Genomic DNA, 15,995 nt, shown 5'->3' on the forward strand with positions numbered 1-15,995 from the left:
ACCAGTCCGAGACCGATGTGAGAGCTGGTCTTGGACCGTTTCCAAGTGAACCAAAACGCAGGCTGCCTGTGTGGGCATTTGTTGAGATAGACACAGGTAAACATGAGTGGGAGAGGATTGACCTGGACTTCTGCAGAAGTCCGATGTTTGCTTGACAACTTTTTTTATTTGGTCCGTTTTAATTTGTGCACTGTGAAACCGAACCGGGAAGAAGATCTTGAATCAGCTGAATATCCAGGATTTTTTTTTTCTAAAGGATTTCTTAACATTGAAGTCTTAGCTGCACATACTTTAATGAAATAAATCTGGCATGTGTATATCCCATCATTGCCCATTGAATCGCATCCAGAAGAAGTATTTTTAATATTGTTAAAATAACTAATCTGGCAATGGAAATAGAAATGTATGTAAATAACACAAAATTGAAACACAAAATAAGTGATGACAAATGGAGTCCTTAAGGACAGAAATGGGCAGGTAGTCTTTTTTTATGATCTCATCATTGCAATATCCAACATGTGTATTAAACATCACATGTTTCTCCCTGTATCATTCAGCCCTCATTTTGATATTTATGGAGTAACAGATGAGTGTGGGTCCTCAAATCAGACACTAAAATGATATCAAATGTAAGAATAGTAGTTGAGTTCACGTCAAACGTTAAACGTTTATTCCCCAGCCAATGAACCTATATGGTACCACCTATGGATATTACACGAGGCTCCCATCAGTCTGAAGGCTGGGGAAGTCATTTCCAGCCTGCCATAAAGAGTGTGACGTGCAGCTTCGCTCCACAGAGTTGTGCTTTGGCCCCTTTAACGAGGATTGGGGGAGGAGCAGCAAATTCCCAAACTCTCTCCAGATAAGGTTTTATTTATTTGTTTTAAGTCTAGCCTTTGCCCCCCTTAGCTGCAACAAGAGCGTATACTGAAAATGGAATTCACTGCCACAGAGCCTCCTGCCTTCACGTTCCTGTCCTCTGTTCCACTTTTTCCCCACTGTCCTTCATTCCCATGTGTAGGGAGGCCTGAGTAATGAAGAGCAGCCTATCTGTTTGGCCTGCACATCTCTGTCTCTCCCTCCTCCCTCTCTTGCAGCCTCTCTTCCCTCCCATGCTAATTTGACCTACAAATTCTGTCCAAGTGTGACAAACGAGTGCGTTGTTGAACTCCGGCCAAACAGCTTCCTCTCTGTCTCTTCTCTCTGCATGTGATTCTGTCGGTCTGTGTCCTCCCTCCCTGTAGTCCGCTCTACGCATTTCTCCCTCTTTCACCTCTGATTCTCTAACCTAGATTTCTAACAGGAAGTCAGAACAAGGATCTCCAGTGACATTTCTTTTCCTGTGTATGAACAAAAGCGTTTAGCTATTGCTCAGGGCCCAGCTGTTTGGGTAACCCAGTTGGAAAGCGTTGGACGAGAACCAAGCGACCCTCGCCTCTCCTGCAGCTGTCCAGACCTGGACATGGAGGAGAGAGCGAGGGAAAGGATTTTACAAGAGTTGATAGAAGTTTTGTTTCTGTTTGGGAGAAAGTTACATCTCATTTTGCACTTACTTGTTCGCTTGCAGTCTCAAGTCTTTGCGTTGAGCTCAGAGACGTCATCCCAGTGAGAGCGGTCGTGGAGGGAAAATTAATCTCGGCCCTCTTTTGGTTGTGTCAAAACCTGGCAAAAGCAATGAGAAGCTGAAGTTTTTAAATGTGGCGAAGGGCTTCACTTTGCTTGTCTGGCTTCTCGCCATCACCCTTGACAACATCTTACACACATTTACACACACACACACATGCAAACTACACATAAATACTTCTCCAGGGTTTAGTGTAGAGCAGGCCACATAAAACCAGACCAGCAATTGGCATTTTCCACAGCCAGTGATTACAGGACTTAACTCATTACAGAGGCATTACACTATTACTTTTTCTCTCTTGTCAGCCTGTCTTTATCGTGCTGTCTTTATCCTTCACTCTTGCCGCTCTTTTTCAGCATTTCTCACCCACTTCGCTGCCTTCCTCTACTTTTTTTCTGTGTTACCAGGCCACCAACTAAGCTGCCACTTTGGGGAAAAAAGTGTTTCAAAACCAACAAGGAACACTGTTTTTTATCACGGTGTAGATCTCTGTCATGAAACCCAGCTGGTTCCTTGTTTTTCCAAATGTTCCTCAATGAGGTCTGGTCCAACTTAGTTAGACACACGTGACATTTCAACTTTCCTTTTGAGATCTGTTGCCAAAGTAGGATTTTACACCATCTCTTTGTAGTCACCACTTTATTTAAAAAATGGCTGTCATGCATATCATGTGGCGGTATTAACTTAAACTTATGTTTACATTAACTCGCTCTCTCTTTCCACCTCCGGATATTGCATTACTTTGAAATTTGGATCTTAGCCTCGCAACGCATTTTATTTGGAGATAGTGGTGCGCTGTAATTGTCGTGTTTGCAGATGAGAGTATTGTGCAGCCAATTATCTTCGTTAATGCATCCCTGCACCACTGGATGTTCAAAAATGAAATGAAAAGATGCTGTACATATAGAAGCAGCCTTTGGGAGAAAGTGGGTGCTGTCATGTTCTGGAATATACACTACACTACACTTCATATATACAATACAGTATATGTAATGCATCTTAGCCAAAGCAGACTGGGGCTGTCAAAACTGGCCCAAAATGACGTTTTGTATATTCGATCTGGACACCCTGTTTCTATTTATTCCTGCTTTGAAATCGCCGCAATGGACACTGATTCTTGAAGTTGGAATAAGAAGTTATTTATAAGATACCTCCTAATTTCACTACAAAAACCCAAATAAGGTGGTAGCTGACTGGAGGGAGATCACCAGGAGATCGCCTGAAAGTTTCCTTCTTGCTGTTGGCTATATTGTGTGTAATTTTCAGCAAGTATCAAAAATATAAAACATGTTTTCTGTTTAAAAAGTACAAACGTCAGAAGATGGCATGTCCTACTCACCCATCTTTTAAGTGGCAACATCTCCAGTTTGATCTTGAGCAGACAGCTGATAGGTACGTGGTTTGTTCACATGACGCAACATAACGCTTGCTGTTAGGACACAGTGTCACTCTCTCTGAGTTCTCTGCCATCATTATGGTTGTTGTTGAATTATTCCTCGTTCAGCTTGACCTAACGTTACATTTCATTTTCAGTTAATGAAGGTGGCGCTGTGTGTCTCCTGTCACGCGGTGCTTTCAGTGTGTGCGAGGCAGACAGCTGTGATGGTGCTGCTTTTTTCACAATTGAGTATTAAGTTTCATATTTGAATATGTTTTTTTACTATTCAAATGTAATTTTCAAATGTAGAATATTCATTGACAGCCCTAAAGCAGACCCTCCTTTTCTTTGCTAGATCTGGAGCCCCGTTTGCCACCTTTTCTAACCCCAAAGCCTTGTTTCATTCATCCTTCCTTCCTCTCTGTTTTGACCGGATGAATTTGACCTGCATTTCCTCGCACAAGAATGAAATCTATATTCTGCTTTTCCTCTTTCATTGTTAGATTGTTTGCACATTTTTTTTTCTCAGAGAGGGAAGCAAACTCTGAGGCTTTTGTCCTTGTTGTGGATGCTGTTTCCTCTAAGTGGCTTAACCGAGCAGAGTCGCACACATGCACATACACACATGCACGTGCAGCGGCCTGCTGGTGACAGCCGCCTTCCTGTTAAAGGAGGTGTTTAGTCTGTCCCCTGTGTGTTTTGAGGCGACCGACCAGCCTGCACGCTTACTATGGCTCTGGTCCAGTCACTTTATCTCCGGGCTGTTTTTCTCCTGCTTCATTTGATCCTGGAGTACATTTCCACTCCCACAATGCAATCTGTCTCTTACCTCAACTGCTTTGTTCGTCCAAAAATACCTCCCAATGCTGCAGGGAAACTGTGAAAGTAGGTTGTGGCAGAGGGCCACCAGAGCACAATGGCACAAATTACAATCTATTGATATAATTTGATGTGACAGTGATGACAAACATCAGGATTGTTTAAATGTTGCCTGACATGGCCTGTCTAGACAAACTCATACACACAGTTTTAATTCTCTCAAGAGGTTGAGATAAGTTTATGCTTCCTCTTGTGGTTTTGCTCAGAGGTTATTTAAAGTATTTTGCAGAGTTTTGATAAAACCAAAACGGGCAAAACGAGTTAGAACAAAAGGAATAGAGTACAGAAAGAAAAGAGAGAGTCAAGTTCAGAGACAGTTGAAGTGAAGTTCCTGCTCTTTGTGCTAAGCCTGGAGGGACCCTCAGCCTTGTGGTAGCCCCCATAGAGTGAATTTAAGAGGGTCAACTTTAACAAGAGCTGTATTGATTCTCTGTGTTTGAGGGAGGAGAGGGTGTCTCTGTCTGTTTTTGAATAGTTGGATGAAGACAAGACAGGGGCGGCGCTGCTTTTTGTCTTCATGTTTAAGCCTCCATTCAGCCAAGACGCAGGGGGCAACACTTGGTGGTCCAGACTCCAGGAGACTGCACACTTTGTCACATCACTTTGATATTTAGAAAATAGATTCTACTTTGTTTGCTATTTAGTCTATTACTCAATTAGTCGGTTGACAGAAAATGAATCAGGCTACAGATCGGGCTTTTTTGATTGATTGATTTATCACTTCAGTCACAATTCAAGCAAAAAGCTCAAATGTTGTCTATTTCCATGTCTTGAAATGTGAGGATTTTATGCTATTCTCTGTCATGTATCATAGTAAATTGAATATTTTTGGGGTTTTAAACTGTTGGTCTGATAAAGTAAGCAATTTGAATAAGTCAGGTTGGGCTCTGAGAAATTATAATAGGCATTTTCCGCTATTTTCTTAATTTTCTTTTTGGACAAAATTAATCGATTAGTCAAGGAAATAGTCTGCAGATGAATCCATAATGAGAACAATTGTTAGTTGCAGCTTCACTTAGGCTCAACAACTGTCTTAACTCACAAGTGTTCAAATGGATTCCACACATAGGAATAATGCACATCATTATTCCTATGTACTGTATGGAATCCATTTGAACACTTGTGAGTAAAGACAGTTGTCTTTACCACAGTGCCTGTTGGGTGATTTATAAGGTCATTGAGCAAGACAGCCGTTGAGGCAGCTCTTTTACTAGTTACACTTGGCTGTTGTCTGCACACGGTTGGCTAGGCTACAGAGTAATACTTTAAAATGAAAAATGTGTATGTTGGGCTGCAGCTGACAGGTATTTTCTATATTGATTAATCTGGATAGTTCTTTTTTGGTGAATAGTGTAGTCTGTAAACTGTCAGTGAAGAATGCTTCCAGTTTCCAGAGCCCAAACTGCATCTTCAAATGTCTTGTTTTATCCGTCTGATAGTCCAAAAGACGAAGATATTCAATTTACAATGATATAAAACGGAGAAAAGCTGCAATTTCATTCTCACATTTAAGAAGCTGGAACCAGAGAATGTTTGGTAGTTTTGCTTTTGAATCTTTTGATTGAATTTCCAGCTATCCTTTCAACACTAGAAGGTTTGTGAAGGAACAGATGAAATGTAAAATGATTCCAGTAATCTGAATGCAAAAATGTAACTTGCGCCGAATTCACACTTAAGCAGTGGCAAAGTGCGGCCTACGGTGAGCTGCCATGCAATGTCTATCGAAAGCTCAGAGAGCTGCGGCCGCTTGATTCAGCGGCGAAGTGCAGCCAGAGAGCACCCGCAGCCAATCGGTAAACCGATCCCGTGACACCTGTGACATGTTGACCTATTTTACCAATAATTTCTTCCCGCCTGAAACACGTGAGCAGGCTGCAGAAAAATGTAATTATTGCGGTGAGCCGCACTTCGCCACTATCTGGTGTGAATTCGGCATAATACTTTGTATGAAAGGGTAGCATAGTTGTACTTTTATTATCTGGAAATGGACCAAAGCTGAAAGGATTAGTCTATGATTCAGTTAATCGATCAATAGAAAATGAATCAGCATCGATCACGGCTTGTAAATTGTGAATATTTTCTGATTTTCTTAGTCTTCTATGAAAGTAAATTGAATATCTTTGGGTTTTAGACTGTTATTGGACAAAACAAGACGTTTTAAGACGTCACCTTGGACCCTGGGAAATAGTTATGGACATTTTCCTGACATTTTAAAGGCTAAACGACTAATTGATTTATCAAAAAAATAATCTGCATATGAATCAATTATTGAAATAATAGTTGTAGCCTTAGTGGTGTTTAACTGTGTATTATGTGACTTTTGAAAGCAAAGTAACATAAAACTGTCTACTAAATTCTAGTGACTTATGGTGCTGATTTCAAGCCTCTGTCGTAACCTTGGGAGTTGGTTTTCTCTCTGGTCTTTGCTTTATCAGTTGCGGTTTGATAAGACATTGGTCTCTGTGTGAGCTTCACCCGACCGTGTCAGTGTTTAACATTTTACTTTTCCCAGAGAAATCTCAAGGCTGATGAATATTAACACACACAGATTCACACACTTCTAAGAACAACCAGATGACCACCGAATCCCTTTCGGGGTGTTTTCACAAGGCCGGGGGCCTTTCACAAGAGCTTTCAACCACATCCAACCTAAACCTATTCCCACCGTTTTGTAAGCCTACAGTATACACAGGCTTAGCTCCAGGTTCTCGCTTCTCCTGACGGTGGTTGGTCGTCACACACACACAGGAGGTATGTTGAAATGATTCCTGTGTTTGATCCGTGGAGGTCGTGGTAGCTTTGAGAGCATTCCTCCTCTATCCTCTGTGTACTTACCCAAAAATATCCCACCTGGTCCAGGCCTGAGCCCAGTGGACCCCTCACTGATCCCCAAGGTGTGTTATGATTCTGGTGGGGAATGTGCTGTGTCCCAGGTCTGGTCTAGATCAGGTTGCTGCCCCCCAAGGCATGTGTTGCCTTTGGACTGAGCTTTTGGATTGCAGATGGGGCCACATGTCCCCAGGAACTCATTCTGATTATGTTTCTTTTTGCTTATCAGTAATGAACAAAGGAAAGATAACAATAGAGAAGATTGATCATTTGCCCTACATCTAAACAGTAACACTTGCACACACAGAAATTACTATAGGCGCTGCTGACCTATAATAAATGAAAACACCCAGATTGCTCACCATTCACAATGTGTCGGGTGCAGCAAGGTGTTTCATTAATTATCCGTTCTTATCACAATGCAAACATACTTGACAGACACCCATATGAAGATAAGTATCTGCTAATTATTTGCCTCTGTGGTGGAAAAACAGGTTTGCTGCCACTTCTACACAAGGAACTTAATATGCTGGTTGGCTGTTTGTCAGCTCTGAAATTGAATTAGGTCCATATTTCTCCCCTGGCACCAGTGTAAGTAGTTTCTAAATGTGGTACACTGTTTGACGCTGGTGCCAAATGTAGAGCTGAAATGATTAATCAACATCACCCCAAAGCGCAGCCTCCAAAATAATCATAAAGTTGAATCAACACCTCTCTAAAACAAAAACAGAACATTACACCTTCATATAGGTTGGTATTTATTGCAGGACTGTTATTACCTCCGCCAAAGGCTTAGGAAGGAGGTTATGTTTTCAACGGCGTTGGTTTGTTGGTTTATTGGTTGGTTTGTTTGTTGGTTTGTTTGTTGGTTGGCTGGTTTGTTTGTTGGTTTGTCCGTTTGGACGATAACTCCAAAAGTCGGCGATGGATTTGAATGAAATTTTTTTTGAGGGGTGGGGTGTGGCACACTTTATATGTCTTAAAAAAGGCGATTGCTAACAAGTGGCTAAATGAGACTACAAAACGTCATCACGCCGACTCGTCCGCCTTTACAGACTCGTTGTGTATACTCTTGGAGTAGTTTGTTTATAGCCTAAGGTTAGCCTTTTATTTCTGGCGATCGTATTCACGCTTCAAAAATCATAAAAATTGTGTTCATTTGTGGAGATTATTTTGTTGAACTAAACGTGAGTTCATAAACGGAGCTTATTTTCTGCAATAACACCAAACCCAATGGAAAAATCCCATTGGCTTTTTGTCGAGGGAACCAGGGCGATACAAAAATACGCCATCCCTGCAGCACTCTATAGGCATGCATCTTTTAAAAAATAGTACAACTATCTTGTTTGAAAAGCTGCATTTGATAATATCTTTATAACACTTCAATACATCAACCCATTTCATGACAAAATCTCATCTCAAATTTTTCTTTATACAAAACTAATTTGATATGTGTGTTATCATATGACTCTGAGTCAGTGGCATCATGAGTTGCTGAATGATATTTGTTAGTTATTGGTTACATTGCACACTGTCCAGCATGAGCTTCGTACTAGTTCTCATGAATAAAATAAGTGGTTGTGATTTGGCCTCGTGCTAATAATCTCCAGACTCTCAGATACAGACACACAGAGAAGGAAAACAAAAGGCCTCAGTTGATTGTTTTGAGTGGGACTCTCCCGGATCCCACGTCTCACCACCGCGCTTTTAGGCAAGGTTTATTTTCCTGACCCAGTCACTTTTCAATGTCTTTTTACCTTCACATTTGATTCTATCACACATACACATTCTGCAAAGTTGTTTACCCAAAGTATTAACTGACCTCCCTGAACTGACCTCCCTGCTCCTTACCCAAACACCTCAGCAGGAAGCAACATTACCTCCCCGCCACTGGCCCGCTGCCACAGCATTGTGATCGTGAAACCTTGGTGTAAATCTACACTCGTGTAAAAACACAATGCAAGTGAGATCAAGGACATCGGCTTACACTGTAAACACCCTACGAGAGCACCTACTTTTCTAGTAAAACACGCTTTCAGATGTGTTTGCAGGCATTGCCAGTCTTACTTACAAGACTTGCATCGTTAATGTGTATATTTGAACTCCTGAATCAGCACCCTTCTTAATTATCTAGACATTTCTGACTCCACCCAGTTATTTATAGACATATCTTAGTCTAAGTCTTTTTTTGTGTATTTGTGATTTAGGGTGTGTTAATGTTCCTCAGGTGTTCCAGGATCTGGGTGTGTCGGTGCTCTCCGGAGCCTCAGAGGGCTACAATGTGTGTCTATTTGCTTACGGCCAAACAGGATCTGGAAAGACGTACACCATGATGGGGACACCGGTGAGGAGGACACTGGAAATCACTGCATGGCATTGTATACATACTCACCATGCACATCTTAGGCAATGCAACTGTCACACAAAGTATAAACCCACACCATGCTGCACTGACAATAAGCAAATGTGAACATTGTTTTCTTCTGTATGATTCTCCAGGACTCCATTGGCTTGACCCCTCGGATCTGTCAGGTAAGCCAGTGGATTGTACACTTCAATGTAGTGAGCACACTGATAATTCAACTACTTGAGTATCCATTGTTGTTGTCGTATGAAGTAAATTGCGATTCTCCGCCCCTTGCAGGGTCTCTTTAGGTCTGAAGACACTTTTCCTGATGGGCAAAACTCAAGCAGAGTGGAGATCAGGTACTGTGTTATAAAGGCCTGACTGTGTGTGATTGTCTTTCCCTTTTTTTAATCTGCAATTTTAATCGGTTTCCTGATGTTGATATTCAAATTACACGGGTACTTGTGGAACAATTATGCTGCAAAGCTGCAGGCAAAACGATGCAAATCAAAAACTGGATTGTCTCGTCTGCGTTGGAGGCATCCTCGACATCTTGAAGGCAGTGTTAGAGCAGATATTATGCTTTATGGGGATCATCCTGCCGTTCATTCACAAAGAAAAATAATTTCCATAGCAGACTGTGTTTCTGGGTCGTTTGGTTGGACCAGCGCTCTAAAACGCAGACCATGTAACCATGACTACGACCCGGTTCACATAAAACCAGGGTCAATTGTGTTATGTCACCCCCCCTCCTTTGTCTCTCTGTACTGTCAACTTTCCAATAAAGGCAGAATGCCTGAAAGGTAAACTTAAAGATTGTTTTGGAAAATGCAGATGATGACCTTACAAAACAACTTACATCATGTGTAATGGGACTGTATACAGGCATATTAACATTAAATGATCATCATTTACATCGTATCAAGTGTGTGTCTTCATAGCAGGATGTTAATTTATCCCTCTTTCCCTACAGCTTCCTGGAGATCTATAACGAGCGTGTACGAGACCTGCTGAGAGGAGGAGAGCAGAAGAAGAGAGCCTCCCTGAGAGTTAGAGAGCACCCTGAGAAAGGACCTTATGTACAAGGTGAGAGTTCGGGGCACCTGCATCTGTACATTGTGAAGTAGACAGCAAAGACATACTGTACTTCCAAGAGCTAAACTCAGTTTAAATTCAAAAGGCACCCTTTCTATGCTATTTCAGCAAGAATAAGATGCTGATTCTCAACTCTTGCAACTCTTTTGATGTTTTATTTATTTGTATTTACTTTATTTTTGTGCAATGTGTATATATACTGTATATACTGTATATACATACACATAGACATAAAACCCCTGTGCAGAAAAGGTAGAGAGCTAAGGGTTTGTACAAAGACATTTCCTAAAAACGCATAACAAGTAAAACAAATTAACTGAAGTATAATTTAAATTCAATATCCAAATATGACCCCACAGTTCCTGGTGTAATTGCACAAAAATGTTGAGCTCAAAAATCAACAGATCATTTCTGCTTTTTGTCTTTTTCTGTCTGTCTAACTGATTAAATATTTAACTAGAGGCTTCAAATTCTCATTAACCTACAAGGATAATTTTACTACGATTAAAATAAGATGACAAAATCTGTGCACAGGAAGAACTTTGTTTTAAATAATCTTTTGCAGCGACTTTATGTCTCAGACATACAGTAGGACTTTGCATATTAAAAGTTTATGGTCTTAATGATTAGGTGCTTTTACGGGCTATGAGCGTGACCATTTATAAAATGTATGCAAACACTCAGCAGTGAATCATATAGTAAAATAATCTGTCTGAAACACTTTACATTAAGAGAGTGAAGATGAGAGTGGATGCCAAAGGTTAAATCTTCTCTCTACACACTCAGACACATAATTTTGTCAAATTATGGACTTGGATGTGTAACATAGTCTGCAGTATTTTGAGTAATGCTCGTGTCTTGTAAGTTTAGTTTATAAGTCACTGTGGTATGTGGTCAGGGGTGGAAATTTGTTCCGTTGTTAAGCTTTTGATCTGGTCCAGAATTGTCCGTCCTGGCTCTGATCCAGACTCCTCTTTTAGCTTTTCTTATTTCTCTCTTTCTCTTTCTCTTTCTCTTTCTCTTTCTCTTTCTCCCTCTGTCTACTCATCCTCCCCCCTCCTCCTTCTTACTCTCTCTCTCATCCGCCCGCCTCTCTATGCTTAAAGCCCCACATCCACTCATTGTCAGTATCAGGAGAAATCCCAGTTGACCAGAGGAAGTGAAGTCATTTCCTCGCGGTTCCAAGGAGAACACTTCACCACACACACACAGACCACATTTAGGGCTCCCAGCTTTTACTTCTTCTCCATGAACACGTGTCCATCAAACAGTGTTTCACTCACATCCTGTTGAAGTAATTCAAATATTTGTGTTAAATGTTCATATTAAAACAAGTATAAGTAACCACATCTTATTGCACCATGAGGCTCTGTGGTAATTTGTGTGCGCATGTGTTTAACAGCCTCTTAGAATATGTGATTCACGCCTGGAAGTAGAGCATTGTTGGAGTTTTTTGGTCGCTAAATGCTGTGGGAAAATATTACGAATCAAGCGTGAGCAAGCATTGATGAGACTTATTTCCTGTTTGTGTCTTTTTCACATTTCTATCTCTCTGGTTTTTAACTCCTCTGCCTAAATGTTTTTTTCATGTTTACTAAAGTGTCAAATAGTGTATCTTATCTTCCTATGGCAGCCATACATAACCATACGCTTAAAATGTGAAACATACATCCTATTTTATCTTTGAGCTTCATTCCTTTCAATGTTTTTAGAAGATTCTATAAAATGACATATGTTTTTCTAATTCCCAACCGTTGCATAATGTGCATCTTGTACTGCTGTTACTCTTACAGGGAGTTTTCCACCCCAAGTTTCACATGAATTACTTCCCACTGTGGTAGTAGTACTCTACCACTCTTGGTTTATTTGCTTAAGTTTTCTCAGCATTCTGTTTCTCTCTAATCAGATCTGTCGCAGCACGTGGTCTCAGACTGCAAGCAGGCCATGGACCTTTTGGAGGAAGGCATCGCCAACCGAATCACAGCAGCAACCCACAACCACGACGCCAGCAGCAGATCCCACGCCATCTTCACCATCCAGTACACACAGGTCATCATCTCTCTCAGCCCTCCAATCAGCTTATATGCAGCTACACTCATCTGTTAAAGATCTTCTTTCTAACTTTTGCCAGTTATTGCTCTTGTGCGGTTCATATTGTTAGTATCTATTTTCAGGTGCAATGTTTATCATTATGCAGATGCCAGTCTGATTACTTTTGTCTTTTCTTTACAGGCAATCCTAGAAAATAACCTTCCCTCAGAAACTGTCAGCAAGATTAACCTGGTGGACTTGGCTGGGAGGTGAAACTATTCATTCCTTCTGTTGTGTGTTTCTTTTGAGTGAAAGTCATTGACTAAACTGCCCCCTAGTGGATATGGGCTAATGCCCTGAGATTTTCGAAATTCTATATTCCACTTTTCTTATTGGATAATCTGTGTGTTTAATCATTGTGAATGACATGAACCTCATGTTGTGTTTATGTTGTGTCTGACAGTGAGCGAGCAGACCCCCACTACTGCAGAGATAGACTGACAGAGGGCTCTAACATCAACAAGTCGCTGGTCACTTTGGGCATCGTCATATCTGCTCTTGGTAAATGATTAAATCTAGCATGGGCCTCCACATTTCCTTGATCCTCACAGTATTCCTTTCTCTTCTGTAACACTCCCTTTATAAATCCCTCAACCTTTTGTACTTTTTCTTCCCTCTGCCTCCGCAGCCCAGAACTCCCAGATGTCCAGCAGCTGTCAGAGTATCAACAGCATGGCCTCTGAGGGCGATGGCAGCACGGTGGGAAGCCACAGCAGCTCCCTGTCTGGAGGAGGAGGAGGAGGAGGGAGGAGGCACTGCTTCATCCCCTACCGAGACTCCGTCCTAACCTGGCTGCTGAAAGACAGCCTGGGCGGCAACTCTAAGACCATCATGATTGCAAGTAAGTGGAAGAGATGTCCGTATTGTGAAAGGACCATGGCTGTGATTTTGCATGATTTGGTTCATTAACTATAAAATGTGCTTTTATGTATAAGCTTTAACTGAAAGCGTAGAGTTGAATGGTGCGATCATGAGCTGTTTTGTATCAATATAAAACCCTAACGCCGAATTCACACCTGGCACCTAATTGGTCTCTGGTTTTCTGCTCGCCGTTTCAAAGAACATGGCAGCTCATAAACTTTCTGTTATTCCGCCTGAACAAGCAACACTTCCACCGCTGGGCACTGGGCGTCTGCTTCCCCTGCTTTGCATTGGAAATTAATGGAAAACGTAGAGATGCCCTCCATCACCGGATCTGGTGGAAATGCGCCGTAAAAGTTGATCTTTTTTGGCCACACTTTGCAACCGCAGCTATTCATAGACATTGCATGGCAGCTCGCAGCAGGCCGCACTTCAACGCTGCTCTGGTGTGAATTTGGTGTAAAGGCAAACAGAAAATAAAAGGAGTAATTGATAGTGAAAATGAAAATATATATATTTTTTATTGCCATCCAATTCTAAAGTCTCTTTTGTTACAGAGTTTCTTGCAAGCACTTGAACTCCCCAATATTGAAGTCTTTTTAAAACAGTCTTTGCTCATCACAGCTGCTGCAGTGTCACAACAAGATAATGTAACTTTGATGAAGATAAATGTTTTTGTATGTAATCAAGTGGCTGGCTGAAATTTAAATCTAAAAAGTAATGGTTGTGTTTTGGAAAAAGGTTTGAGTAATGTGACCACACTGGTAAAAACCCCTGGTGTGGTCCTTTAAGTCTCACTCATGAAACTTATTTCCTGTGATGTGAGTGCGAATTGCTGTGTGTGTGTGTCTTTACTTGTGTGTTTGTGTTGCAGCGGTCTCACCCTCCGCTAACAGTTACAACGAGACCCTCAGCACCCTGCGCTATGCCGCCCATGCCAGAAATATTGTCAACAAGCCTCGGGTTAATGAGGTCAGTGGCTGTTTAGAGTCCGACGCCAAGACTTAATGTTTGATCTAAATGTTTTTTAGTAGGTCAATGTGTGCTTTGATTTGTGTGCAGGATGCCAGTGTTCGGCTCATCAGGGAACTGAGAGAGGAGATTGACAGGCTGAAGAGCATGCTGCTCAGCTTTGAAATGGTATGACCTTTTATCGTCAGAGCGTAGCGCTAACTCTCCCAGGGATACACCCTATGGGGTTTACCCCCCCAAAAAAGCTCTCTTAGTACTGTAAGGCTTTGAATAAAAGAGATCCCACATTACAAGTTTTTGTAGCAAAGGCTTAATACAGTGCTTTGTGTCTTTGTGACAGTTTTAATCCCCTGTGTGGTAAAGATTTAATGATTGCATTGAAATGCATGTGACATTTTCCTTTTGTACAGTATTTTGACTGATCATTTTTCACCCTCTTGACTGACAGCAGCGTAATCCCAGTCCATCCCTGAGCGATGAGAGGGATGGAAGTCTGTCTGACATCGTGCTGCAGAACGAACTAAAGGTAACACTGAGTGGACACACATGGTTTCATCTGCCTGACAGATACAGTTGTCCTTGACACATCAAGCATCATGAGTTTGACACTAGTTTAACTTTGAAGATAATACAGGGCAACATATAATCAGAAGGCGGAGGACCTTGCGCCCCACATAAAGCCTCACCCTACGATGACTACTCCCTTTGACATCTTTAACCTCACTGACCTGTGGATGGGTCCATCCGTCATCATAAATGTGTGTTTTATGACCAAGCATTATTCAAACTGACAGGTTTTGACTTTTAAACTCTAGTCAAGTCACAAAGTTTTAGAAAAGATGGAAAAATGTGATGCAGGTTTATCTGTAAATGTGCATGTTATACACTTAAAAGATCCGTTCACACAAGTTACATTAAACATTTTTATGCCTCTACACCGGCAACAGCTGAGGCCGGGTTGTCCGTACGTCTATCCGTCTGATTAGATTTTGGTGGTCAAAGGTCACTCTGACCTCACGTCCGTCCCATTCTCGTGAACATGATATCTGAAGAATGCCTTGAGGGAATTTCTTTACATCTGGCACAAACGTCCACTCAGACTCAAAGATGAACTGATTACATTTTGGTGGTCACTGTGACATAACTCAAGAATTCATATGCTAATTATCACACATTCACACAAATTTCAAACAGGATAAAATGATAAAGTGATGACATTTTGGACAGACATGGCTGTAAACTGAAACTTGACTGGTCTGCAGAAGCACACAAACAAGTTTCCAACTTACCCCTTGTTTAATCTAATTACCTTTTCCCCCTAGATGGTGGGATTATTGATTCAAATTCATTTATCCCAAGAAGGGCAATTTATTTTCAATTAATTATTGGCTACTATTTCTCGACTTCTTCTGCCTTGATGAGGATCTTTCTTAATAGAAAATAGTAAAATGAAATCTTCTCAAGGAGGTCTGTGGATTATCGTGAGTAACTAGGACATTGTTTCTTGAAAAATACAAAAAAACATCCCATTATAAAACATCCCACATATCTGTGACACACTGTCACACAATTAGTTTTTCTTCTGACTTTAAAACTTCTTAAAAGGAAGTTGGAAAATGTAAGGGAAAGATTGGAGTTTAAAGGAATACTTACCACAAAATGATCATTTATATATCAGTTACCCCGTGTTACCTTGAATTCTTGGAAGAAAACGAAGTTGAACGAAGAATCAATCAACGAAGAAAAGTCGTGATGAATTGAAGTAAATGGGGGCATTGTGTAGGTCATTTTGTGGGTGAAATATTCCTTTAAACTGTACAAATATACTTTGCAACATTGTTAAATATAGTAAATAATCTTAATTTTTAAAGTAGTAAGTAGTAGTGAAAATACCAGTAGTAGTAGTTGCTGCTATTGGT

General features: G+C 41.0%; 1 protein-coding gene across 2 annotated transcripts in view; it reads left to right on the forward strand.

Annotated features, from left to right (window-relative positions):
• The window catches only part of stard9 (StAR-related lipid transfer (START) domain containing 9), a 47,699-nt gene that overhangs the window by 11,873 nt on the left and 19,831 nt on the right, over positions 1–15,995 (forward strand). Inside the window, exons 4-14 of one of the 2 annotated variants that reach the window (XM_037796494.1) lie at positions 8,938–9,054; positions 9,210–9,242; positions 9,355–9,416; positions 10,031–10,143; positions 12,059–12,201; positions 12,385–12,452; positions 12,647–12,744; positions 12,872–13,084; positions 13,979–14,076; positions 14,167–14,244; positions 14,528–14,602. In XM_037796494.1, coding sequence (XP_037652422.1) covers positions 8,938–9,054; positions 9,210–9,242; positions 9,355–9,416; positions 10,031–10,143; positions 12,059–12,201; positions 12,385–12,452; positions 12,647–12,744; positions 12,872–13,084; positions 13,979–14,076; positions 14,167–14,244; positions 14,528–14,602 — 1,098 coding nt within the window. Of the gene's footprint in view, positions 1–8,937; positions 9,055–9,209; positions 9,243–9,354; positions 9,417–10,030; positions 10,144–12,058; positions 12,202–12,384; positions 12,453–12,646; positions 12,745–12,871; positions 13,085–13,978; positions 14,077–14,166; positions 14,245–14,524; positions 14,603–15,995 lie in introns of both variants that reach the window. The other variant, XM_037796493.1, reaches the window with a different exon arrangement.

The sequence above is a fragment of the Sebastes umbrosus genome, chromosome 16 (assembly GCF_015220745.1).
Source record: "Sebastes umbrosus isolate fSebUmb1 chromosome 16, fSebUmb1.pri, whole genome shotgun sequence".
NCBI classification, from domain to species: Eukaryota; Metazoa; Chordata; class Actinopteri; order Perciformes; family Sebastidae; genus Sebastes; species Sebastes umbrosus.